This window comes from Hyperolius riggenbachi, chromosome 2 (assembly GCF_040937935.1).
Source record: "Hyperolius riggenbachi isolate aHypRig1 chromosome 2, aHypRig1.pri, whole genome shotgun sequence".
In the NCBI taxonomy this organism is placed as follows: domain Eukaryota; kingdom Metazoa; phylum Chordata; class Amphibia; order Anura; family Hyperoliidae; genus Hyperolius; species Hyperolius riggenbachi.
The window spans coordinates 193,300,398-193,328,246 of NC_090647.1; the positions used below are offsets into that span (position 1 = coordinate 193,300,398).

General features: G+C 42.6%; 1 protein-coding gene across 1 annotated transcript in view; it reads right to left on the reverse strand.

The window, feature by feature from the left end:
* The window catches only part of DCT (dopachrome tautomerase), a 43,498-nt gene that overhangs the window by 10,423 nt on the left and 5,226 nt on the right, over positions 1-27,849 (reverse strand). Inside the window, exons 3-7 of the mRNA XM_068265249.1 lie at positions 24,103-24,203; positions 22,341-22,507; positions 17,170-17,349; positions 11,809-11,944; positions 6,568-6,769 (exon numbers count right to left, since the gene is read on the reverse strand). Coding sequence (XP_068121350.1) covers positions 6,568-6,769; positions 11,809-11,944; positions 17,170-17,349; positions 22,341-22,507; positions 24,103-24,203 — 786 coding nt within the window. The remainder of the gene's footprint in view (positions 1-6,567; positions 6,770-11,808; positions 11,945-17,169; positions 17,350-22,340; positions 22,508-24,102; positions 24,204-27,849) is intronic.

The window sequence follows — 27,849 nt, forward strand, 5'->3', positions numbered from 1 at the left end:
CGCAGTTAGGGTGCAAAAAAGTGCCACACATGTGGTATCGCCGTACTCAGGAGAAGTAGTATAATGTGTTTTGGGGTGTATTTTTCCACATACCCATGCTGAGTGGGAGAAATATCTCTATAAATAGACAATTGTGTGTAAAAAAAATAAAAAAATTGTCATTTACGGAGATATTTCTCCCACCCAGCATGTGTATGTGTAAAAATACACCCCAAAACACATTATACTACTTTTCCTGAGTACGGCAATACCACATGTGTGGCACTTTTTTGCGGCCTAACTGCGCTAAGGGGCCCAAAGTCCAATGAGCATCTTTAGGCTTTACAGGGGTGCTTACAATTAGGCACCCCCCAAATGCCAGGACAGTAAACACACCCCACAAATGACCCCATTCTGGAAAGTAGACACTTCAAGGTATTCAGAGAGGAGCATAGTGAGTCCGTGGCAGATTTCATTTTTTTTTGTCGCAAGTTAGAAGAAATGGAAACTTTTTTTTTTTTTTTTTTTTGTCACAAACTGTCATTTTCCGCTAACTTGTGACAAAAAATAAAATCTTCTATGAACTCACCATGCCTCTCACTGAATACTTTGGGATGTCTTCTTTCCAAAATGGGGTCATTTGGGGGGTATTTGTACTATCCTGGAATTTTAGCCCCTCATGAAACATGACAGGTGCGCAGAAAAGTCAGAGATGCTTGAAAATGGGAAAATTCACTTTTGGCACCATAGTTTGTAAACGCTATAACTTTTACCCAATCCAATAAATATACACTGAATGTTTTTTTTTTTATCAAAGACATGTAGCAGAATAACTTTCGCGCTCAAATGTATAGGAAATTTTACTTTATTTGAAAAATGTCAGCACAGAAAGTTAAAAAAGTCATTTTTTTGACAAAATTCATGTCTTTTTTGATGAATATAATAAAAAGTAAAACTCGCAGCAGCAATCAAATAGCATCAAAAGAAAGCTGTATTAGTGACAAGAAAAGGAGGTAAAATTCATTTAGGTGGTAGGTTTTATGACCGAGCAATAAACCGTGAAAGCTGCAGTGGTCTGAATGGAGAAAAAGGCTCTGGTCCTTAAGGGGCGAAAAGACTGTGGTCCCGAAGTGGTTAAAGAGCTAGTGTAATAAGTCTATGGTCCAGTTCTTACTTGGGCGATTTGCGCTAATCATTTCAGTGCTATAGAAGTGCTAAACACAATCACGGAAAAATCACTGCAGTGCTCAGTGATTTTTGTGTGTGAAATCTCAGGGGAAAAAAAAAAAAGTCACTCCTGCAAAACGCTGTAAAAAATCGCTGGCGTTTTGCAAACGCAAGTGTGAATGGGCCCTCAGGTTTTCAGGTTGCACATACAGCCATTGCAAATAAAAATTCCCTTATACTTTACCTTCCTGAATGCAAATATGCAATCCATTTTGATAGGACTCGCATGCAGGGATGGGCTTTCGAGTATGCAACTACTCTAATTCGAAGTTAAAATGATGCCTCAGATGTGACCACGGGAGGGGGGGGGGTTACTTACCCAAAAGTCAGTCAGCTTCTATGCGGCTCACTCCACGCGCAAATGACCTATGGGACACCACCTTTGACTCACTACCACACTTCCTCCAAGCTGGAAGGAAGAGTGCGGTAGTGAGTCGTGCAACACGTCCCATAGGTCTAATTAATTCCACAAACCACGAATGCTGTGTGAAAGGTCATATTGGGGTAGGATCATGCTATGACAGAATGCCTGGCGATCCAATTTTGGCATCAAATCCTTCAAGCTATTAACTTGAAAGGCATTGGGAGTTTCAGTTCTAAAATTCTTACTTCTTGGTTTGGTAGAGCCCATACTCTGCAACAGGGTGTGAAACTTATGTAAATACTTCTGCAAGGCATAGCATTTAAAAATGGTCTACCTCATTTTTGAAAGCAGAGTACATATTTGCTATGCAGAGTAGATATTTGCTATTAACAGCTTTTTCCTTGTACAAAATTAATTCATTAAATTGCCCAGTGAAATTTGAAAGAAAAAAAAGCCATGGCTGAGACGAGGGGTGCGGGGGGAGAGAAGCTGACAGATACACAAATCACAGGAGACAATGGATAACAAGTAGGCTGTGGCTGGGGGTTAGAGAGATAAATCGGTCAATCAATCCATTTTCCTTTTCATCTTCTGCTTTCCCTTTGTGTATACAGGAACTCAAACTAATTTGCGATAGGAAGTTGTACTGTCTGATTTGTAGTATACAATTACATGACAGCTGAGTATAAAAAAAAAGGTGCTGGGATAAACACTGACCCCAAAATTAAATGTAGTTTTACATATCTGATTAATATACATCAGCTGAAGCTGAGTTACAATATCTGTAAAGGTGGCCAATAATTATACAATTTGCCGGATTATAAATGATTCTTCATATGAACAATCGTGGTCCCAAATGATGATCTAACTGAAAAATATAACCCATCCTGTCAATCTGATCAGGCTGGTTAGGAGATTGTCCCAAATGATCATTTCCGATCATTCTGAATCAACCCGGAAAATTGTATTGTTAGTGGCCACCTTAAAGAGGAGCTGTTAGGTATAAGGTCTCAGAGAAAATAAACACATATATCAGTAGCTAAAGATTGGCTGTACTTACATTACATATGCATTTCACTGTCCACGTTTGGATTTCACAGAATTTGTATATAGTATATGCAGAGATAGATGCTCCTGACAGCTCATGGCAGGCTCCATGTTTTTCTGTCAAATGTGTCGTCATGTCCTGCCTGCTTCCTGATCACAGATAAGCTTGTACTTGAACAACACAGTGTGCAGTGAATATTAATGAGCCATGTGGCTAGGAACAATAGCTGACTCCTGCAGTGTACTCTGCCCGAGATTTATCAGTGCTACGGGATTACAAGCTGCTGTAACGTCTCATTAGCAGCCGAGGGGAGAGCCCCAGAATGCTTTGCAGTATGGTATGCGGCTTGCGTCTTCTTAAGAATAACAGCCTTGCTGATAAGCACACATCAAAGGTAACTGAGATTTTTATCTTCATAAATGGCTTTTGGGCTTCCTTCTAAACTGTTTAACACAGGAGAATAGAGGTTTAAATTAGCTTCTGCAGCCTGACAGTTACTCTTTAAGGTATCCTTGAATATACAGTTGATGTGATCTGACTGTATCCAGTCGGTTAGATTTTCCTTACCACCAAATAAAGCCAATATCTCAGGTAGTGTTCTGTTAAAGCCAATCAACTGTTGCATGTAAAGCAAATAGCCATGTCCAGTTATGTCTGAATGTGAGTGCCAAACAGTGAAGTTTTAGTTTCCAAAAATGTAGTGGAAATGCAGCGTTTGTACCACTTGTAAAAAAGCGAAGATGTCTCATTTTCACCCACAACCAGTACACTGCCTTGGCTTGGGACCCACTAGCAGTGCTTTTCTAAGTGCTTGCAATTTGAAAAGCCCTTGCTACATAATGCTATGGGGATCTAAAAAATAAATAAAAAATATCTGTCAAGTGGAATCACACCCATAGCATTTCATTAGCAAGAGCTTTTCAAATCACAAGTGCTTACAGAAGCGCTGCTAATGGGTTCCAGGCCTTATGCTAGGTACACGATGCAATTTTCTGAAGATTTACTGTCAGATAGATCATTTCCAGAATGTCCAGTCTGCTTTCCAATAAATTTTCGGATCGATTTTTCAATTTTTATATGGTGGGGGATTAAGACAGTAGATGGGAAAATTTGCATCATGTCCAATCTGATTTCTGGACTTACTGTAAGATCAATTTCCAGCGTGTGTACCCAGCATTAGAAATGTTTATTGTGTGATTTAAATTTCTGTATATTTTGGCCTCATTGAACAAGTGGATTAAGGAAACTTGAACAGGTAAGTGAAAGCATGGCTGCAATACGTTGTACAGTTATTGCTAACACTTCCATCACCAGCAGTAGGGAAAATAAACTTATAAAACCTGTGCAATGCCACAAAATTCTGGTCATGTGACAGCTCAAGGTCAGACACTGAGTACTCACTTCAGTGACATATCTGCCTGGCTCATTGCCCAGCCCACTAGTTCTCGCTATAAAAAGCTACCTTCCTAAAGAACAAACTTACCGTACATCTAGGATTGACATGAGAACAGTCCAATCCCTACATAGAACTAGACAGGGTTTTTCCTCACGGTAACAGGCAAAAATTCAGGTATAAAATTGACACTCCAGTATGACTAAGACTAACAACTCTTAAAGTCAATAGTTCATAACTGTAGAAAATCAAATCGTAGAAAGGATTGATTAGCACACCAGCTTCTAAATAAAGCCTTTATTCTCCAATCATGTGTCACACCATGTTGACAAATGTTTCGGGGCCGCACAGGGTCCCCTTCAGAACAGTGCAGACAAATGTCTTGTTTGTACTGTTCTGAAGGAGACCCTGTGCTGCCCCGAAACAATTGTCAACATGGTGTTAGATATTTGATTGAAGACTAAATGCTCGATTGAGAAGCTGGTGTGTTAAAGAGAATCTGTATTGTTAAAATCGCACAAAAGTAAACATACCAGTGCGTTAGGGGACATCTATTACCCTCTGTCACAATTTCGCCGCTCCTCGCCGCATTAAAAGTGGTTAAAAACAGTTTTAAAAAGTTTATAAACAAACAAAATGGCCACCAAAACAGGAAGTAGGTTGATGTACAGTATGTCCACACATAGAAAATACATTCATACACAAGCAGGCTGTATACACCCTTCCTTTTGAATCTCAAGAGATCATTTGTGTGTTTGTTTCCCCCTGCAGCTATCTTCCACTGAAGTGTCAGGCTGTTTCTTCCTGCAGAGTGCAGACAGCTCTGCCTGTATGTAATTCCTCAGTATGTGAAAGCCCAGCCAGCTCAGAGGAGGATTTATCCAGCTTGTAAAAGATGAGAGAAGAGAGAAGCTACCCTAATCTAAATAATACACAGGCAGTGTGCAGAGAGGGGCCTGGAGGGGGGAGATGCATCACAGAACCACAACACTGAAGAACTTGGCAGCCTTCCAGACAGGCTGACAAGTCTGACAAGAGAGAGATAAGTTGATTTATTACAGAGATGGTGATAGTAGAACGTGCTGCAGTAAGCCAGAACACATTAGAATAGCTTTTGGAACTTGTAGGATGATAAAAAACAGGATGCCATTTTTGTTACGGAGTCTCTTTAATCCTTTGATTCTTATGGGATACTGCTCAGCATCCCTGGTTATGCACCCTACCCGATACGGCAAGGTGCGTCTCTCCTCACCTCTTACCTGTGAGTTGCAGAACATTAAGCCGGAAAAAAAAAAAATTTGCATTCTTAAAGTCCTATTTATGAGTAGAACTATAGATACTTTATCTCAGAGCAGGTTGGCTTTAAAAATCAGCAGGTGTAGACACTGATTCTTATCATAGGAAAGTGTCATTACCAGTTTAGATCTTGAGCATAGACACTATTACGCAATAAAAAAGAAAAAAGCAAGCTTATGAGATGGGTAACATTTTAATGAGCTTCCCATCCTTTATACTAAATGTACTGTATATAAAATGATAGTAGGGACCTGAAGGAGAAAGACCAAACCTTTAATATGGTTAAATGAATAAATGCCATCTTTAAAGCAGTCCACCTAAAGTGAATGCAATAGATTGTCTCGATTCATAAGAGTGCGGTAGTTTAGAGAAGGGTGGGAAATTACCACTAGCGGTAAATTAGGGTTTTTGCAGTGAATTCATAAAAAAAAAAAAGCTGTTGGTATAATTTGCTGAGTGCAGTAGTTTGCCGCTGACTTCCTAATGACAAGGTGCATGCTGGGTAGAAGTGGGCAGTTTTAGACACGTGACTTTTATAAAATTCACACACTTTATAATTATTCTTATAAATTAACTGTACAATTTCTAAAAACCTGGGTGATATTACAACCACCCTTCCTTTGGATCCTTAAAAATTCCATAACCTTAAGTTGAAAGGGCTCCATTTGTCACCTAAAATGCTACCGAGTAGAACAAACTCGCCAGGTCTTTGTTCGTGATAACATGTTTATCACTTCCTTACGCCCTTTTCATGAATTTACTTCATTCAGTTCACCGACGCAAACAACGTTTTCATTACTGCACTATTACCCCATGTGGTAAAACATGCGTAAAAACAGGCGTAAAATTTTAGGAATCCACTATCAACATACCATGCGGTAATTCTTTATGAATCAAGGCCATTGTGGGATAAAGGACTTCACAAAAACGCTTACCTCAGTTTATTGCTTTCATGATCCCTCTTGTTCCTCATTCTGCATCATTTTAGCATTTGACTGCCTATACAGTGGCATACTGTTGGCATGGCCAGAGGTGCTTGTGCATGAAAACAGATACTGGGCATGTGTCAGCTTCAAACTGCATGCACAGTCAAAGGAAGCACTTGTGCCCAGAGGAAAGACTGGGGACTAGGACCCCAAAGGCAAGGAGTAAGTGGGCACGAGTCGAGGTTTTTTAATTAGACCTACATTTGCCAATAGGTTAAAATACTATGAACATAACATTTCTATACAGCTTGGAAAGTGATGCGTATATAGATACCTGGCAAGTCAATGGCATACGTATACCCCAGCTGTTCTGCAGGAACAAAGAGTGCATCATTGGTCATTGCTGGAAGGAAAGGCACCATGTTGTACATTCGGTTGTGGCCTATTGGCGCCATTTCCTGGGGCCAAACTGCATCAGTGGGTTGAAAACGTTTCATCCACTCATCAAAAATTGCATCAGTGAAAGAATGGAGCACCTACAAATACATAAAAAAAAAAAAATTAGACTGAAACCTGCTGCGTTCAGAATATTGAAAATTTTAATTACACACTCACTAAAGATTTGCTACAAACAGTTATGTACACAATCTTAGAGGTTGTGGGGCAAAGGGTACACTGATACATCTGGTGTGGCCTGTGCTTGAAGTTTTTGGGATGGAGTGTATTGAAAGATTGTGTGAGGAATGTGGTTATTGGGATCCAGCGAAAGTGTTGTTGCATGATGCGTCAATTTCCATAAGTAGATATAAGATCAATTGTTAAAGAGAAACTCCAACCAAGAATTGAACTTTATCCCAATCAGTAGCTGATACCCCTTTTACATGAGAAATACAATGATTTTCACAAACAGACCATCAGGGGGCGCTGTGTGACTAATTTTGTGCTGAAACCCCTCCCACAAGAGGCTCTGAATACCACGGTACTGTGGGCAAACTGCCACAATGTAACAATGTTCACAGACAGGAAATGGCTGTTTAAAGCTGTCTGTAACAGCCAGAGCAGCTAGAAACAGCTACATAACTTGCCCACAGTAACAATGTCACCATGTAATACATGTCAGAATGTGAATCTGGGAGAGGAAAGATTTTACAATGATCAAACACTGACTAAATTTATACATAATTGTAAAAATGAAGCACTTTTTTTTATTAAATTATTTTCACTGGAGTTCCTCTTTAACTATTGATAGCTGCTAGAATCTTTTAGGGAGAAGAACAGACCATTTGTTTTGTTCTTCACAATCTACATTGGGATGACAAAGTTTAGGCAACCTTGTTAATTTTCATGATTTTTCCTGTATAAAACATTGGTTGTTACGATAAAAAAAAAAAAAAAAAAAGTCAGTTAAATATATCATATAGGAGACAGTGATATTTGAGAAGTGAAATGAAGTTTATTGGATTTACAGAAAGTGCTCAATAATTGCTTAAATAAAATTGGGCAGGTGCATAAATTTAGGCACTGTTTTATGGATTCCAAAACCTTTACAACTAATTATTGGAACTTAAATTGGCTTGGTAAGCTCAGTGGCCCCTGACCTACATACACAGGTGAATCCTAGTATGATAATCCCCGTTAGGCTTACCGGTAATGGGGATTTCTAGGAGTCCTCCAGGACGGCCGATAGGGAACACCAGATGCCTATTCCAAGGAAACAGACCATCACCACATTTACATAATGAGATGCCACCCCTGTAGTGATCACCTCTCTCCACATTCAGTTTCTCACAGAGTACCCGATTCAGGCGTCACATACTAATACTAAGTAATTAACCTACTAAGTAATTAACCTACTAAAGTTAACCCACCACAAAAAGGGCGGGTAGAGGAGAGGCCGTCCTGGAGGACTCCTAGAAATCCCTATTACCGGTAAGCCTAACAGGGATTTTTCTCCTTACGTCCTCCAGGACGTCAGATAGGTTGAGAGACCCCAGAGTGCACTAAACCCCTGGGTTTAACTTACTTTCTTTGGGGGGGGGGGGGGAAGTCTACTGCTTGCAGGACCTGTCTCCCAAAGGCAACATCCTGACTTGAGAGCACATAGATTTGGTAGTGTTTAATGAGTCATTGGGCTTGACCACGTGGGGCTGCTCTACAGATTTGTTCGATAGATGTTACAGCTCTTTCCGCCCAGGATGTAGATAGTGATCTGGTGGAGTGTGCTTTAATGTGCATCGGTAGTTGTCTACCCCCCAACTGATAGCACTGAGTTATTAACTGTCTTATCCATCTGGCAATAGTACCCCTCGTTGCCTGCAACCCTTTCCTGTCACCCATAAATAACACAAAAAACTATTTGACTTTGTCCAATCTTTCGTTCTCTGCAAATACAGTAATAAGGCTCTTCTAACAGAGCATATGGAAGGACCTCTCCTTTTCTGACTTTGGGTTGTTACAGAAAGATGGAATCACAATTTCCTGAGTTCTATGAAAAGTAGAGTTGACTTTTGGAATACAAGTCGGTTCTGGTCTGAAAATAATTTGATCAAAAATAGTCATATGGATCTTTTATTGATAGGGCTTGCAAGTCTCCAACCCTTCTAGCCATGGTGACGGCTAACAAGAACTCTACGTTTAATGTTAGTAACCTAATTGAAATCCTGTCCAGTGGTTCAAAAGGCTCTTTGCATAAATGCTGTAATACAACGGATCCCAGGGCGGAAAAGATTTTATCGACACTGGTCTAGCTTTGGACACTGCTTTGATAAATGCCTTGACACAAGTTTCCTTTGCCAAGGGTCTATCTAAAAATAAAGATAGGGCTGCTATCTGCACCTTAATTGTACTCACTGCCAATTGCATGTCTATTCCATCTTGCAAGAATTTTAAGATTATAGCAAGGCTATTATCCTTGGCAATCTTTTTCCTGTGTTTCCAACCCTCGAAAGTCTTCCACACCTTCCCATAAATTCTCCTGGTTACCTCCTTTCTGCTATTTAATAGTGTATTTATTACCTTTTCTGAAAATCCTTTATTGACTAGAAGTCGCTTTTCAGGATCCATGCTGTGAGCTTGAGAACCTGTGGGTTTGGGTGAAACAGGCCTTTTTGTGACAGCAAGTTGCTCTGGACCAGCAGAGACACTGGAGTCTCTATAGACAGTGCTTTGACTATCGGAAACCATGCGCGTTTTGGCCACCAGGGAGTGATCAGAATTACAGTAGCCTGTTCTAGTTGGATCTTCCGCACTACCTTTGACAGGTGGATGAATGGGGGAAACGCGTTCAGTAACCCCTCCCCCCAGGGAATTTGAAGGGCGTCTAATCTGTGCATTGGTAAAGATGCGTGCAGCGAACAAAAGTCCGGAACTTTTTGGTTTCCCGGGAAGGCAAAAAGGTCTAATTTGGGTATTCCCCACTTCTGAGTGAGTAGTTGGAAGACCTCCTAGCAATTTCCATTCTGCCTCTAGAATTGGAGTCCTGCTTAAACTGTCCGCTACTCTGTTTAGTGCCCCTTTTATGTGTGTAGCGGAAATAGACCTGTACATGTAGACCCCTGATCTGACCCTCTAGCTTTAAGAGTGCCTCCTTTACTGCTGCCAACTCTCTGTAATTTGAGGACTTTTCTGCCATACTTTCTGGCCACTTCCCCTGGACCTGTGTGCCTGGGATGTGAGCTCCCCATCCCCAAGCACTGGCATCTGTAGTGATGCCAACACCGAAAGGGTCCAGGACTCCAGTTGGATTCCTGAATTTTTATGGCCGCTGCTGCTAGCAGTGGCTGCTACCAAACAATTTTTCTGGTGCGTGTAGATGCCTGCCTAATTTTTCTGGCTGCACTGCGGCTGCAACAAAAGGCATGCACCAATTTCCCTTCGTGATAGTTACCTTGCTGCGGTGAAGGGGCTTGCATATCACAAGCAAGCAATGATCTATACGAGTGTGTTGGGGGCACACCCCCAAGATAAGGTCGTTGCTTCATTGTGAACAGACCAAAATTTGATCAGCTGGACAGTCACTCCTCTGTCATAGAGCTACCTCAGCCCGACCATATGGGCTTGAAAACCGCCATCCCCTGCACTCTCGCCATCGTGCGCACCAGTCCAGCACGGCCATTACTACACATACCGCTGTTTGCAGTGCGTTACACAGCAAGTTTGGTCTGTCAGTGTGAAGCAGTACCCTACCTACACTACCTGCTGATCCATGTCTACACACGCAAGATGTTTTCAAGCACTTTAGGCCTTTAATTTAGGAATGCACCAATTTCTGCCTTTTAGGGATTATAACCCTGCTGTGTCAAATCCGTAATTTTCCCCGGGGCTTTTGGAGTGCATCTCACTCTGCCATGCCCCCCTCCAGGTGTTAGACCCCTTGAAACCTCTTTGCCATCACTTTTGTGGCCAGAAACAGTATTTGTAGTTTTTCCAAGTTCGCCTGCCCATTGAAGTCTATTGCAGTTCGTGAATTTTTTCGTGTGTTTGAGAACCGAAGATCGCCGGTTCGCTCCCTCTTGACAGAGGAAGCCTTTTCTCCGCCCAAAGCACAAAGTTGCTTAAGGTATGCGAAAGCACATTTGGACAAGCCAGCTTCATTTTAGAATAAGGTGCTGTGGACTGATGAAACTAAAATTGTGTTATTTGGACATAAGGGGCGTTATGCATGGAGGAAAAAAACAGCATTCCAAGAGAAACACCTGCTACCTACAGTAAAATATGGTGGTGGGTCCATCATGCTGTGGGGCTGTGTAGCCAGTGCAGGGACTGGAAATCTTGTCAAAGTTAAGGAAGGCATGGATTCCACTCAGTATCAGCAGATTCTGGAGACCAATGTCCAGGAATCAGTGACAAAGCTGAAGCTGCCCCAGGGCTGGATCTTTCAACAAGCCAAAGGACCCTAAACACTGATCAAAATCCACTAAGACATTCATGCAGAGAAACAAGTACAACGTTCTGGAATGGCCATCTCAGTCCCCGGACCTGAATAGAATTGAAAATATGTGGAGAGTTAAAGAGAGCTGTCCATGTTCAGAAGCAAGCAAACCTGAATAAACACGAGATGTTTTGTAAAGCGGAGCAGTCCAAAATACCTTCAACCAGAATCCAGACTCTCATGGGAACCTACAGGAAGCGTTTAGAGGCTGTAATTTCTGCAAAAGGACAATATTGATGTAATTTCTTTGTGGTACCCAAATTTATGCACCTGCCAAATTTTGTTCAATAAATTATTGCACACTTTCTGTAAATCCAATAAACTTCATTTCACTTCTCAATTATCACCGTGTGCCTCCTATGATATATTTACCTGATTTTTTTTTTTATTGTAACCACCAACGATTTATACAGGAAAATAATGAAAACGAACAAGGTTGCCCAAACTTACGCATCCCACTGTATATGTAGTCAGGAACGCTAAAGAGGGTTCTTCTTATCCTAAGGGGAAACTACCTTTAAAAACCAATGCAATGAATGTACTATGAATGAATGTATAAATGCAAATACTGTAAGAGTATATAGAGAATCATCAAAGAATGTCTGAAACAAAATTACATTCATTAGTAATAGAAGAAAAGCCTACCACAAAGATTGGGTCATTAGCAGCTGAGTGAGGCAAGGCACTGGTTCCATTCAAGAAATCATGTACTAAGTTATGGAGATTCATTACAGGGAGGTCCAGTGTTCCATCAGGGTCATCAAAGCCTTCAAGGGCATTTCTGTGTAAGAACCAGAACATTTTATTGCAAGCATTTGACATGAAGAAAAGTGAAGCTATTCTGTTACTGGAGAGCTGGATGCCAGTGCAGAATACGGTAATAATGACCAACCATACAGAGTTGGTTGCAAGCACGATAGTTCTTTAGTTAGTGGTTTCGGGCAGGATTTGAACTTGTCTCAAAGGTATGGGTGTGTATTTTGGTTAGAACTAAAACCGGTTTTCAGATACAAATTTTCATAGTCCCAGGTGGGCTGGGGAGGTACTGGCAGAGATTGCTTTCAATGTTTAAATTTTGGTTTGATGTAAAAATTAAACAAATCGGTCTTTTCAGTCTTAAAGGGGAAAAAAAAATTCCCTTACATGGGGCATCTACCAGCCCCCTGCAGCCATCGTGTGCCCTCAAAGTGTCATGGCTCCTCTGGTCCCCCGCCACCAGCTAATTTCATTTTTGCTGACCCGCAGTCGGTGGGCCGCCATGCGTACCTTTGCACGCATTCCCGCTACTGTAATAGAGGAAGTTATTGGACATTAACACATTTTTACGCATTGCACCTGAGACGCATAAAAATGCATGTGTTAACATCCGTGATAATTTCCGGCACCAGTGGGAATGCGTGCAAAGGTACGCATGACGGCCCGCCAACTCAGAGTTGGAAAAAACAGAACTAGCTGGTGGTAGGGGACCAGAGGAGCCATGAGTGACTGCGAGGGCACAGGATGGCAGCAGGTAGATGCCCCAGGTAAGTGAAACTTTACACAGTTAAGGTTCCTTTTAACTCCTTCAGCTTGGCTACTTTTGGTCATACCTTTAAATCTGGCTGTTTTAAAGAGAGCATTGTCGTCTAGAGAACACACACACACACACACACACACACACACACACACACACACACACACAAGAATGCCAGTGGCTTACTTCTTTACCCCCTCCATGCCATATTAAAATTGAATACTATACCAGAAGCATGCTTTTATCGGAGACTTGATAGGGACCGTATAGGGAGGTGGGCATGAAGATATGGGGGGCGGGTTTGGAGAGATCCTCATCTGACTTGCACTATAGGGGAGACACCAGGCATCCCCACCACATAAACACCGATATGTGGCGTTACAAACACTGCAATTCAGCAAGTACACAATTCAGCTTCCCATGTACAAGTGGCCTTAGGCAAAGGGCTTTGTAAATTCAACTGTGAATGTCATTTTTCTGCTGGCATATTTGTGACACTATAAGGACGCATAGTGGATGTATTGAAACCCACAGAGGGTTTTATGCATTATACAAACTGATATTAAAAGTGAATTTTACACAGTATAACTCCTGCTAAAGTACTTCTTTAAATTGCCTGAATGCTTAAGTATTCTACATGTGTCCTCCATACCTTTTACAAGTATACACGAATATGCCATGCTGATGTAACCCAAGTTCACATTAGGGCTGTGGAGTCCGAGTCGGTGGTTTCAGTAAACTGAGTAGTCAGATGTTTAACCAAATCCATAGCCTTTTTAAAAATTAGACTAAGGAGTCGGAGCAGAAGCAATTTTAGGTACCTGGAGTCGGAGGTTTCACAAAGTGAGGAGTCTGATGATTTTTGTACCGACTCCACAGACCTAGTTCACATACTTATGTTATGCCCATTGATGCCACCCACACCTGGTCCTGATCAGGTCTTAGGTCTTTAGTGCCTTAGATATTTTAAAGTCATAGCAACCCTCTAATAGTCTCAATATGCCTGTCACTGAAAGAGGACTTTAGTTTTCAATGACTTGATTTTTTTGAAACCATAAGTGTTAGAAATTACTTCTACTACTAATTACTTTCAGATATAGCCCCCTGACCACACAGTTACTGGGAAACCAAAGAGCAAAACAGGCTGGATTCACTAAAGCTGCAGACACCTTTAAAGCAGTATCACCATAAAAAAAAAAAAAATCAAATTTCAACAGCAACTGGTCTGAGTGTATTAAGTGATAAAGATGCTAAGCCTGCATTCAAAACTTTTTCTGCTGTTATGATTTGGAGTTATCACATACTTAAGGAACACTGGCCCTTTAGTAGTCTTGCCAAAGAATTGCATGCTGGGGTTTTTTTTTTATCTATAATCTATTCCTCCTCTTCCCTTTATTTCCCTGCCAGCTTCTTATCTGAAACCTAATCCCCTACTCACTTGTGTTAACAAGCAAGGCTGAGGCGACTCACCGATTGGAGGAGACAAGAAAAAAAGTAAAGGGCAGAAATGACATCACACGTTAGCCTTAACTGTGGGCAAAAGACATGGCCCCCACCAGGAACAGAATTCTCGTAATTTACTATATAACATTCACTGAAATAAAAATGTGGACAGTATAATACATGTCTTAAGTAGATCACATACATACATACATACCTTTCCCTGGCATAGTATGGCTGATCCTACTGCTTTAAAATTGCCCACCTGTTCAGCCTAATTTGACATACAATGGTCGCAGTAATAACTAGCAAGGCAGTTGATGCCACTTTTTGCCTATTAACCACTTGCCGACCGCCAACAGCCGATGGGTGACGGCAAAGTGGACGCCGAAAGGACCTCAATACGCCCAAGGGTGTTGCGTCCTTTCGGCATGCTGGGGGAGTGATCGCGTCATTGATGACGCGCGCTTCCCCGGCAACTGGCTCCGCCCACCTGTGACGACAACCCGCCGGCCATTCGGAAGCGCCGGCAGGTTGTTAACCCCCACGATCGCCGCTACAAAGTGTATAATACACTTTGTAATGTATATAAAGTGTATTATACAGGCTGCCTCCTGCCCTGGTGGTCCCAGTGTCCGAGGGACCACCAGGGTAGGCTGCAGCCACCCTAGTCTGCACCCAAGCACACTGATCTCCCCCCCCCTTCCCCCTGATCGCCCACAGCACCCCTCAGACCCCCCCCCCCCTGCCCACCTCCCAGACCACTGTTTACACCCAATCACTCCCCTAATCACCCATCAATCACTCCCTGTCACTATCTGTCAACGCTATTTTCTTTTTATTATTATTATTAGATCCCTAACTGCACCCTGGGGACTCCTGATCTCTCCCCCCCCCCCCACCACTCAGATTCTCCCCCAACCCCCCGTGTACTGTATGCCTCTATCCCCCCTGATCACCCATCACTACCACCCATCAATCAGCCCCTAACCTGCCCCTTGCGGGCAATCAGATCACCCACACCATCAGATCGCCCGCAAACCTGCCGTCAGATCACATCCCAAGTGCATTGTTTACATCTGTTCTCTCCTCTAAACACCCACTAATTACCCACCTATCACCCCCTGTCACCCATCAGATTAGACCCTAATCTACCCCTTGCGGGCACCCAATCAACCGCCCACTCTGATTGCCCTCAGCCCCCCCCTTATCAATTTGCCAGTGCATTATTTACATCTGTTCCTCCCTGTAATAACCCACTGATACCCTGTCAATCACCCCGTCACCCCCACCCATCAATCAGCCCCTAACCTGCCCCTTGCGGGCAATCTGATCACCCACACCATCAGATCGCCCGCAAACCCGCCGTCAGATCACCTCCCAAGTGCATGGTTTACATATGTTCTCTCCTCTAAACACCCACTAATCCCATCATCCCCTGTCACTGCTACCCATCAGATTAGACCCCCCATCTGCCCCTAAGGCACCCAATCACCCGCTTACACCCTGAGAACCCAGCCCTGATCACCTCGCCAGTGCATTGCTTGCATCTATTCCCCCCACTAATCACACCTTGAGACACCCATCAATCCCCTCCTGTCACCACCAGGGCCGGTTCAAGTAACAAGAGGGCCCTAGGGCAAAATTAGCCTGGGGGCCCCCCCAACAGACAGCCCCCGAACAAAGAGTCATTAGAGGCCCTTTGTTGCGGCCAAACTTCCTTCCTGAGCCCCTGAGCTGGCTGCTGACCCTCCCCCCAATGACCTCCCAACTTAACAGACTCTGCAGAGACCCTGGGGAGCAACAGTTAACATGGGGAGGGACACCTTAGGGGCCCCTACAGGCTCTGGGGCAGTTGTCTATTTTTTCCTATGGTAGCTCCGGCCCTGGTCACCACCTGTCACCCCCTAGCACACCTACTCATCAGATCAGGCCCTAATTTGCCCTGTGTGGGCTCCTGATCACTCAGCCAAACCCTCAGATCCCCCTCAGATCCCCTTCCGATCACCTCCCCAGTGCATTGATTGCATCCATTTTCCCCTCTAACCACCCCGAGACACCCATCAAACACCTCCTGTCACCCCCCCTAGCACTCCTATCCATCAGATCAGGCCCAATACAACCTGTCATCTAAAAGGCCACCCGCTTATGACCGGTTCCACAAAATTCGCCCCCTCATAGACCACCTGTCATCAAAATTTGCAGATGCTTATACCCCTGAACAGTCATTTTGAGACATTTCCTGACTCACGGTTTTGGGCCCGTAAAATGCCAGGGCAGTATAGGAACCCCACAAGTGACCCCATTTTAGAAAGAAGACACCCCAAGGTATTCCGTTAGGAGTATGGTGAGTTCATAGAAGATTTTATTTTTTGTCAAAAGTTAGCAGAAATTTATTTTTATTGTTTTTTTTCACAGTGTCATTTTTCACTAACTTGTGAAAAAATATAAAATCTTCGAACTCACCATACACCTAACGGAATACCTTGGGGTGTCTTTTTCATCTATGCATATCTCTATTTTTTTTTTATTTATTTTTTTACACACACAGTTATTTACAGAGATATTTCTCCCACCCAGCATGGGTATATGTAAAAACACCACAAAACACATACTACTTCTGAGCACGGCAGTACCACGTGTGGCACTTTTTTGCAGCCTAACTGCCCAAAGTCCAATGAGTACCTTTAGGATTTCACAGGTAATTTTGAGACATTTGGGTTCAAGACTACTAACGTTTTAGGGCCCCTAAAATGCCAAGGCAGTATAGGAACCCCACAAGTGACCCCCATTTTAGAAAGAAGACACCCCAAGGTATTCTGTTAGGAGTATGGTGAGTTCATAGAAGATTTTATTTTTTGTCACAAGTTAGCAGAAATTGACACTTTGCGAAAAAAAAAATTTCCGCTTACTTGTGAAAAAATAAATTCTATGAACTCACCATACTCCTAACGGAATACCTTGGGGTGTCTGCAAATCTACAGTGTAAAGTACTGTACTTCACTTACACCCTGAAAATAATTGCATGCATAGATGAAAGTTTGCAAACATACCTGAAGCTAAATGTAGAGTTCATGTAGTAAGGAGGGTTGTCAAAGTCTTTAAGGGAAAGACATTTTTCTACATCATCCATAGTTGGCAGCCGACCACCAGACCTGTCTATTGGAGTCCGGCGAATAAGACCTTCATTGGTTCCATTACACAGAGTAACGAGACGATTGTATTCTTCCAAACTAGAGTGAAATGAATGTAGTATAAAAAAAAAAAAAAAAAAAAAAAGTGTTTTAGAGCAGAGATGTCAAACTCAAGACCTCACATTTTTGGCACAACTCAAATTAAACTGACGGGACTTAATCAGGAAAGATGTGGTTCATTATGTAGAACACATTCCCCAGTCCGTCTTAAACACGGATATGGCCCTTGAGGACTGGAGTGGAACACCTGTAGGAAAGTTATGACAGATATTTAGCAATGAACAAATTACCATAAGTGTGTCTGAAAAAAAAAAAAAAAAAAAAAAAAAAAAAAAAAGGTACTCAACATGCTACTACATATGGAAAAATGGCAAGCCTGCATTCTGACACCAGCACTATGAACCCATCACCACTGTCTAATAGGAAAACCAGGAACCAAGTGAGAAACTTGTGTCTCAAAGCAGAGGCAGCTCAAGCTTGTACCTGAATGTATGCCCAGCCTCCCTGCTACAGCTCACCCTCTGCACTGACGCACATGTGGTGTATGAAACACAGAAGGGATGGAGTGTAATAAATTGCCTCTGCAGAGTCCCTAGAATGCAGCATTTATATCACTCTTTTCAGTACCATCCCAGGTTTGTGTTACATCAAGAGGAAGATACGTTCTAACCCACTGAATCAAACAGGGAAAGAGTGGGAAGCCAGATGAGAAAGAAGGGAGATATGCTTACAGTGACCCTTTAGTGAGATGAGTAGAGGCTACTACAACCTTTAAACAGTCTAGTCTCCAGTATTTACTTTCAGGTATTATGATCAGACTTTAGTCAGAGCAACTGACATGCATACTCAAAATTGGTCAGTGGCTAAAAAGGTCATAGAAGCAGAAAATAGTTAAAATGAAATATGGCAGCTACGGGGTCAATAAAATCCTTACTTTAGCTTTCAGTGTTATTTGAAGCTTTAAATACAGGCCCTACAGTAGAGATGGTCTGACCGGTTCACCTGGTGGGTAGTTCACGCGAATTTCCGCTGTTCGTGTCGCATAGCAAACTTTATGCACGTTCGCCCCGCCTCCTATACTTGTCATTGGACTAAACTTTGACCCTCTACATGACAGTCAGCAGACACATGGCAGCCAATCAGGCTGTACTCCCTTCCTGGAACCCAGCCCCCCTTATAAAAAGGCAGCAGCGTCAGCCCTGTTCTCACTCTGTGTGCTGCCTGCTTAGTGAGAGAAGGAAGAGACTTTGCTGGAGTGTGAGTGTGAATACAGACAGCCCTGTCACAGCTGTGCCCTTGCTTGCTGACGCACTGTATTACATCAGTGCATTTCTTCCCACTCTGTGATTTAACTTACTAAAGCATAGCTCCTTGTGGGCGACACTGCACATATACAGCCCACAGACAGTTGCTGCCTGCTTGGTATTTGTAGTCCCACTGACAGCACACTGTATTAGACAAGTGCCACAGTGCATATCTTTCCACTGCATCTGTGTGACTGCCCTGTGGATATCTGTGCAGTCCAGTGATACACACACCTGCTGTGTATTTGACACTGATTGGGTGCCTCTTTGTACCAAAGTACAGTGTTCAGAAGGCACGTACCTTCAACCCCCAAGATTCTGTGGATGTGGTTGACTGGCTTAAAGAGGAACTCCAGTGAAAATAATGTAGTAAAAAAAAGTGCTTTTTTACCATAATTATGTATAAATGATTTAGTCAGTGTTTGCTCATTGTAAAATCTATCCTCTCCCTAATTTACATTCTGACATTTATTACATGGTGACATTGTTACTGTGGGCAGGTTATATAGCTGCTCCTAGCTGTTTTGTCTGTTAAAGACAGCTGTAAACATTAATATATATATATCAGTCTCCTTGTTCCCCTTTATGATTAAAAACACTGTATATATTCACAATTCATAAAAGGGTTTACTTTAAAATAAAGTGTGTCCAATACAACAGTCATGGGTTTGTTAAAGTTAACAGCAATGTATCAGTTGACTGCAAAACTTTAGCAACGGTCTTTGCTGATCCCCCCCATTAATTGCCATGGGGTGTAGCTATCTTGCAAGCGTTTGCGTCAAAACAGACCAGATGAACTATTGCTTAACCCAAATTGATTGGTAACTGTTGATTGTAGAGGACACCTGCCTGTTGGAAGGGCTTAAACCATGGAAAAAGGGGTTAACAATAACTCTTCATAGAAGGTAGCTGGGTGGTATACCATATCTGCATTGTGTACAGTGAGACAGAAGTGGTGAACAAATAGAGTGCCAACTCTACAATCGTTTCATTCCTTAAGCGGAGCGTCATCAGGCGTATGTGTAGTGCACAAAGTATTTACAATGAATATACAATAATCATCCCCCCACCAACACAGATTCCCCCAGCAAACAGCCCAAGTAAGAGCTGATACACCTGCTGAGTATTTGACACTGATTGGGTGCCTCTTTGTACCAAAGTACAGTGTTCAGAAGGCATGTACCTTCAACCCTCAAGATTCTGTGGATGTGGTTGACTGGCTTAAACAGCGCACCACATCTACACAGAACCTCGACGCACCATCCTCCTGCTCAGCTTCTGGTTTCACACAAAATCTTATTACTACCACCACTAGCAACCCAGCTGCTCCACGATGTGTATGATGAGTTATGCACACAAGATGCATTTAGTATTACACTTGGGATCATGCAGTCAACATGCCCTTCAACGCCTGCTGTTGCCACCACCGTAATGCCGACATTCCAGAGCTCCCCAGTGTGGCATTTTTTGTTTGTGTGCCTCTGATACCAGCAAGGCCCTCTGCAACCTCTGCCAAAAGAATCTGAGTCATGGAAAGCCCAACACCCAACTAGGGACAATTGCTTTGCGAAGGCACCTGATCGCAAAACACAAACGGTATGCACACATTAATAAAAGCAGCACACAAATATAAAAAGCCTTTGCGCTGTTTGCGGCGGTGCGTTAAACAGTGAGTTTGGTCTGTCAGTGTGAAGCAGTACACTACCTGATCAATGTATACACATGCAAGTCTTAAAACTGCCAGGGGGCAGCGCAGCATTTGAAATTTTTTATTTTATTTTTTTTAAATCATGTAGCTAGCCTAGCGCTAGCTACATGATAGCCGCTGTGCAGAGGCATCCACACACCCTGCTCCGATCGCCTCCGGGGATCAGCGCAAACAGGAAATCCCGTTCAGCCTGTTTGGCTTCCCCCGTAACTACGGCGACGATCGGGAGGCTGTCACGACGTCAGAGGGAGTCCCGATCCACCCCACAGGGCTGCCTGGCACTGATTGGCCAGGCTGCGCAAGGGGTCTGGGGGGGGGGGGCCTCTAACGCGGCAGGTAGCGGTGAATCGGCGGCGATCGAGTTATGATTGCTCAGGCCCTGTTGGGCCGATGTGTACACTTTTTTCCCCTCACGCAGCCAGTGTACAAATCGGACCAACAGGGCCTGAGCAAGACTCTGCGGTGGCTCAGCCCGTGCTTACCGCCAGGGAGGTTAAAGCACTTTATGCCTTCAATTTAGCAATGCAATTTCTGCCCTTTAGGGATTATAACCCTGCTCTGCATCAAATCCATAATTTTCCCAGGGACTTTTGGCATGTATCCCACTCTGCCATGCCCCCCTCCAGGTCTTAGACCCCTTGAAACATCTTTTCCACCACTTTTGTGGCCAGAAACCATGTTTGTAGTTTTTAAAGTTCACCTGCCCATTGACATCTAATGCTCAAAATTTGATGTTCGAGCCATCGCTACCCTACAGTCACTAAATGATAGAGAGATAGATACTTAAAGAGTAACTGTCAGGCTGCAAAAGCTAGTTTAAACCTCTATTCTCCTGTGTTAAACAGTCTAGAAGGAAGCCAAAAAGGCAATACTGAAGTTAAAAATCTCTTAATTTGATTTTTGCTGAATAGTAATACTCTTTATTCCCAAGCTCCTAAGGAGGCCGCATAACAGATACTGCAAAGCATGCTGGGGCTGCTTCTCCCTACTGCACTCCCTTGGTCCTCCCCTTCATTTCCCTATCCTGCCCTAGGGCTGCTTTCACAGTGAGAAGTTACAGGCTCATGTTACAGCAGCTTGTATCTTGCAGCCCAGCTCACAGCTCTGAAAAAAATCAATGTGCTGTTCACAAGGCACATGTTCCGTTAGAGTATACTGCACGAGTCCGCTATTGCTCCTAGCCACATGGCTAATTAATATTCACTGCACAGTAGTGTTGTCTGGATCATGAACCATTAGGATCTTTGATCCAGATCTTTGAGAGTTAAATCATCAGGAAACCGGGTAAGGGAGGATATTACATCACAATTGGCTTCATACAAGACAGTCAAACATGGGACCTGCCAGGAGCATCGATCTCTGCAAATACTATATAAAAATTCTGTGAAATCCAGAAACAGTAAAATGCATATGTAATGCAAGTTCAGCCAATATTTAGCTACTGATGTGTTTTTTTCTCTGAGACCCTATACCTAACAGCTCTTTAAGCAGAATGTATTTGTAATAATTCATCTTAAAAACGAGCACAAAAGATCTCCCATAATCACTGTCAAAATGTACAAATCCTTGATTATGGCCCTGAATAAAACATGTAGACTACAGCAGTTTTTGCACCTCATCAGTGCGTAGTATGGATTAATATGACTTGGTGAACGGAGAAGTACAGAGCAGCTCATAACCCCAGGACTATTAGGAAAGTCTAATGGCCTTATAGAGATCACTAAGTCCTGGGTAGAAAAAAAAAAAATCCTACTCTTGTGATTCTGGGTCATCATTAACTATAAAGTGTATGGACTATAGGCACACTGTATGCCAGTGACTTTCAGTACATTTCCTTTTTGCATTTCAAAGCAGTTGTCCAATACAACTGGTCAATAACCTGCAAATTCTGAATGGGTGAAAACAGACTAATCAAAAGAAGCTGAATACGCTTGCAAGAAAATAGAATTTGCATCAAAATTGACTAGCCTTAATGTGAAAAACTCATAAACCCACGTGAAAGGAAGAGACATCCTTACCTGTTACATACTATCTCCCAACGTGAAAACCTGGAGCCAAGACTAATTAGAGAGGGGTCATCTGGCCTGGGTGCACCAAAAAGCTCATCAGTACAGATGTCACATTCATTCCTGCCAGACGCAAAGTTCCAGTACGGTAAAGCAAAGGAGTCATTGCCAAGCATTCTCTGTTGAGTATAGAAGAGACTATAATGAACAGCCACATTAAGCCCCCCCCCCCCCCCCCCCCATCCCCACAGGGAAAGGAAGCGTGGGGAAGGCAATTCTGAGTTGAAGCAGAATTATGAAGCTTAATAGACCAATACAATTAAGCCAATGTAGAATTTAATTGGTCCATTTATCTGCATATATTTTCATTAAAAAAAAAAAAATTCTGGATAAACCCTGAATTCTTTGCATTGGCAAACCTAATGCTAGCCTATTAAAAAAAAAAAAACTTTTAATCTTGCCAGCAGAAGTGTTTGTACAGCCAGACACAGACGTTTTATGACCTTTCTACAGTGATATGTGAAAACTGCACTGCAAGGAAACTGATTTACAGTCCTAGTTTATCAACCTTTTCAGTGTAGATTTACAGAAAATGAATGAGATCTGTGTGTACAACTGTATGCTACATATCATTACACATGGAGCAGTTGGATTGGAAGCGAGACATGTCCTGGTTAAAAGTTTGCCCACTATATTAGTGGTGCCCACTATTTGTAGCCACACTTGAGTGCAAAGACTGTAATTACTTCAGTACTTTACTGATGCGTGGTTCTCTCTTCCGTAGAGGCGGGAGTTGTCCCTCAAATGCCCTTAAAGGGGAACTTCAGCCTAAACAAACATACGGTCATCAAGTTACATTAGTTATGTTAATTAGAATAGATAGGGTGGGTAAGAGATTATATTACCTGTTTTAAAAGAACAGGCAAATGTTTGTGATGCATAGGGGCTGCCATCTTTGTCATGGGGCAGCCATCTTTTTGGTTGAAAGGAGGTGACAAGGAGCAGAAGACACAGTTCTAACTGTCCTGTGTCCTGATCACCCCTCCCAGCTGCACACGCTAGGCTTCAAATGTCAAAAAGCACCAAAACAGCAGAACTAGAAAAAAACCCATCAGAAATCCCATCATGCTTTGCACAGCATCAGGGGAAAAAAGCCCGGGCAGTTTTCTTCTGTGCAGCTAAAAATAAGGCTTGTAAAAGAGAAACAAAGTTCTGATGCTGTGAAACCGTTAAAGAAACACCAGGCCTTTTCAGTGCTGCTGAGTCCATTTTTAGTCCGGAGGTTCACTTTAAGCAATAACCAGTGGTAAATTGTATATATTTTCTAAAGAAATTTTTTTTCTCAACTCTGAAATTTTGGGAGGTGCAGGGCAATAGATTGCTTATCATGCTGTTCGCCCATTCAAATTCTAGCGCTATCCCGGATTTACCATGTATCTTTTTGACTTTACAGTACCAAAAAAAAAAAAAAAGTGAAGAGCAGCAAATCTCACTGTGCTCTGTTTCAGTATTTACATTAGTGGGACAGAAGCAAATTTACTTATCAAAAAATAATCCAAGCTCCGCTCCTTTAATGACATCCCTAATCTGTAGTTGTGTAAAATACATTTCAAATTGGAATGCCTTGCCACCAAGACAGACACACCAGCTGAACTCCTTTTCAATTACCGTATAGCTGTTTTCATACTCCATACCCATGACATTTCTACAAAACAAGAATGTTTGAGAAGAGAAAAACCTAGCTGATCATTTCAGACTATTTTCGCAATGTTACCTGTATATCTCTTTCCAGTAGCAACAGGTGGTATCGATGCCAAGTAACAAAAGCAGGGCCCTTGTGAGACAAATCAATAGCTTTAAATGGACGCCCTGGCCCTGGAACAGAAAAATGATTTCAATCAGAAAGGAGAATCTCAGTTTCCGCTCCAGAAGACAGTTTTACTCATATTGTTATGTTCATTGCTGCACGAAAGAGCTTTGTACAAGGATAGATGAGCATGAAGTAGCAGTTTCTGTGGGACAATCAATTGATTAATTGGATGTCAGAACAGTCATTTAATAGAAGCCATTATGATTACCCTAGTAAGGCAGAGAAATGATGCTGCAGGGTTCAGTTTTAGGTCCACTGCATTTTAATAGTCCATGGATAACTGAACCGAAGAGATATTGATCTGGGCCAGTTACATTTTGTAGGATTATACATAAATTATTTTTTCCAATAAAGAAGGTATAATTTAGGCTTATACTTTGAAGGATAGGTGTAATTAAGGATCAGAACAACATTTTTGCATTTTTCCGTATTCTGCTAGTGGCGACAGATATACCTGAAATACTATCAAAGATTGTCCTTGTCCAGGCACAAGGACACTGCTAAATGTCCGGAGCCTCACCATGATAAATGCGTCCCAAACTCATTTGTAGCAAGGCAGTCATTGCTCACAGAGAGAACATCTGGTAGGTGCAATGCATGTGCTACATAGGAAACGTAACCAATCTCAAAAGTGAAAATGTCTGTAGGTTTATTTCAGGTTATATAAAAATTAAATCCACCAAAGTTCCACAAGCCTAGGTAAAAATAAAAAAATTAAAAAAAAGTGCTATGGTTGCCCAGCCCATGCAAGATGCTGTTTGTTATCAATTAAATGGTGGCATAAAAAGGTTATGAACTATGGATATTTATGAATAAAAAGGTGACTCTGTACATTAAAGTACAACTGAAGTGAGAAGAATAGAGGTTGCCATATTTATTTCCTTTGAAACAATACCGGTTTGCCTGGCAGCCCTGTTGATATATTTGGCTACAGTGGGGTCTGAATATGCTTGGTCAGGGTCTATGGCTAAAAGTATTAGAGGCAGATTAGCAGGACAGCCAGGCAACTGGTATTGCTGTAAAGAAAATACATTGCAGCCTCCATAACCCTCATTCCATTTGCCCTGTAAGTCTAAGTTTGCAGTGGGTGTTGTGTTCTCAGCGAAAGCAGTTGCACCACAAGTTATGCACACATTGGGTGGCATTCAGTAAATGAGAAGTGTGCTTCATGGTCACAAAAAAAAAAAAAAAAAAAAAAAAAAAAATGTTTTGGGTAGCACTGCATGCCGTGCATTAGAATGTAGCATGCCATTAGATTGCAGCCAGCCACACTGGGAACATGGCAGAGTTATTGCAGTACCACCATCCATGGTACAATGTGTCCATTAAGTCGCACCACAACACCCCACTGTTAATGTAGTCTAATACAGGGCTTCCCAACCCTGTCCTTCAGTATCACCAACAGTGCATGTTTTGTAGAAATCCACAGAGGTAGTTAATCAGCTCTGCTGAGACACTAATTGTTTATGGCTAATTAACTAATTAATAACTAATTGTTTGTGGTTTTCTGCAAAACATGTACTGTTGGTGGTACCTGAGGACAGGGTTGGGAAGCCCTGGTCTAATAGATGAACCCATCAATGCCAACCTGTATATATAATAATAATAATAACAAAAAAAAAAAAAAAAAAAAAAAAAAGACATACCTAAACAGCATTATCAGATTTAGCCTGCAACCACTACCACTTCCGACTTGCTTGAAAACTGGGGAAACCTTAGGCCTCTTTTCCATGGACAGTTGATAGGCAGTGAAATGCCTCAAACGCAACTGCCTGCTGCCGCCTGGCAACTGCCAGCTGCCACCGCCTGGCAACTGCCTGCTGAGCACACAGTTCAACTGTCTGTGGAAAAGAGGCCTTAGGCCCTGTTTACACTTAATCAGTTCTCAGTTATAACTGAAAGGTCGACTTTCAAAGTAAGCCCCGTTTTCCTATGGCACCTTTCACACTTAGAGAAACCATGACCAAGAATTGAACTTCATCCCAATCAGTAGCTGACAAATCTATTACTTTTCACAAATAGATCAGGGGGCTCTGTATGTCTGATATTGTGGTGAAGCCCCTCCCACAGGAGACTGAGGACCATTTTCCTGGCAGTTTCCTGTCTGTGAACCCCATTGCTTTGTGGGAAATGGCTGTTTACAGCAGTTTCCCAAAAAAACAAAAAAAAACAAAAAAAACCACCAGCAGGTACTTCCACTTAAATCACCTGCCAGCAGTAAAAATGTCACCATGTGATAAATTTTAATGTAAATCAAGGAGAGGAAAGCCTTTACGTTGGGCAAACAGTACTGACTGAATCATTTAAACAATTGTAAAAAAAAAAATGAAGCATTTTTCTTCATTACATAATTTTCACTGGAGTTCACTGGGAACTAAATAAAAGCCAGTACACTTGGGCGCAGGATACAGCGGTATATGGCTGATCCTGCTTCTGCACAAGTCTGGGCCGTGTTAATTACTATTCCCCCTCCAGGCCGCCATGGATAGTGGGGGAATGAAATAATTCAGCTTCCAGCGATTGCTGGAGGCCGAATTATTATGTTTAAGCAACTTCGTCTGACGGAGCCGACGTTCCTCACTGAGCGCCGCTATAGACTGATTCCCATTACAGTCTATGGCGGCGCTGGCTGCGCCCAAATCTAGCAGTGCTGAAGGGGTGGGGAGATAACTTCTGTGCTGTGCGGCCCTGCAGCTTGGCCTCAAAGCTGCAGTGTCCAATTTAACAAGAAATGGCCTGGTCTTTAAGGTGTTGCAGGAGTTGGTAAGCCTAATGGGCAGTGGGAGAGAATTCGACAAGAATGGGGCAGCTCTCATGAAGTCCTGTAGTTGAGCAAGGGAGTCAGAGCAAAGGACATGTATACTTCAAAATAAATCAATGGCTTAAAGTCAGAAGCCGAGGATTGGCAGGACAGCCAGGGAACGTGCATGGTTTAGGCTGGTTTGGCAGGAAGGATTTCTTTGCAGTCCTAGTTTCTCTCATTGTGTGGCAATAAGACACACACACAGGTAGATGCACATCTGCGGGTGTGCTAGGCAAAACTACACCTTGCAGTTTGGGTCTCTAAATACAAGGCAGCTATTGCAGTGACCACATTCACAGTTCCAAGGCATTTAAAGCAAATGCTGCATATGTTAGTGTGTTAGGATACTTGGTGTGTAGAAATTACCTGAAAAGGTTTATGGTCCCCCTAGGGAAGGTGGACTAAGAAGACCCTTCACACTATGGCTGTTGTATCGCAATGTTTTTCCTATGGGGCTATCACACTAATCACAGTGTGGTGCATTCTATCAGGACAAACACTCCATTTACAGGATGACACGCACATTTACATTGGGAGGGCGGCATTCTGAAGCCCAGGGACGGGCCGAGGCAGAGGCTGGAGAGGCTCCAGCCTCAGGGCGCAGTGTAGGAGGGGGTGCACAATTCATTCAGCTATCATTCCCAATAGTGTTTGAAGCAGAGAGAAAAAGGAAAAGGGGATACATGACAGTGACTGCAAGGCAGATAACTAGAGATTAAGGTGCTGTGGAGGTTGGGGGCCCTGGGGCACCTATTAGTCTAATAGCAATCAGTGTGTTGCGGCTGGGGTGGGAGGGATGGAGGGGAGCACTTTGGTGTCTCAGCCTTGGGTGCTGGAGGACCTTGTCC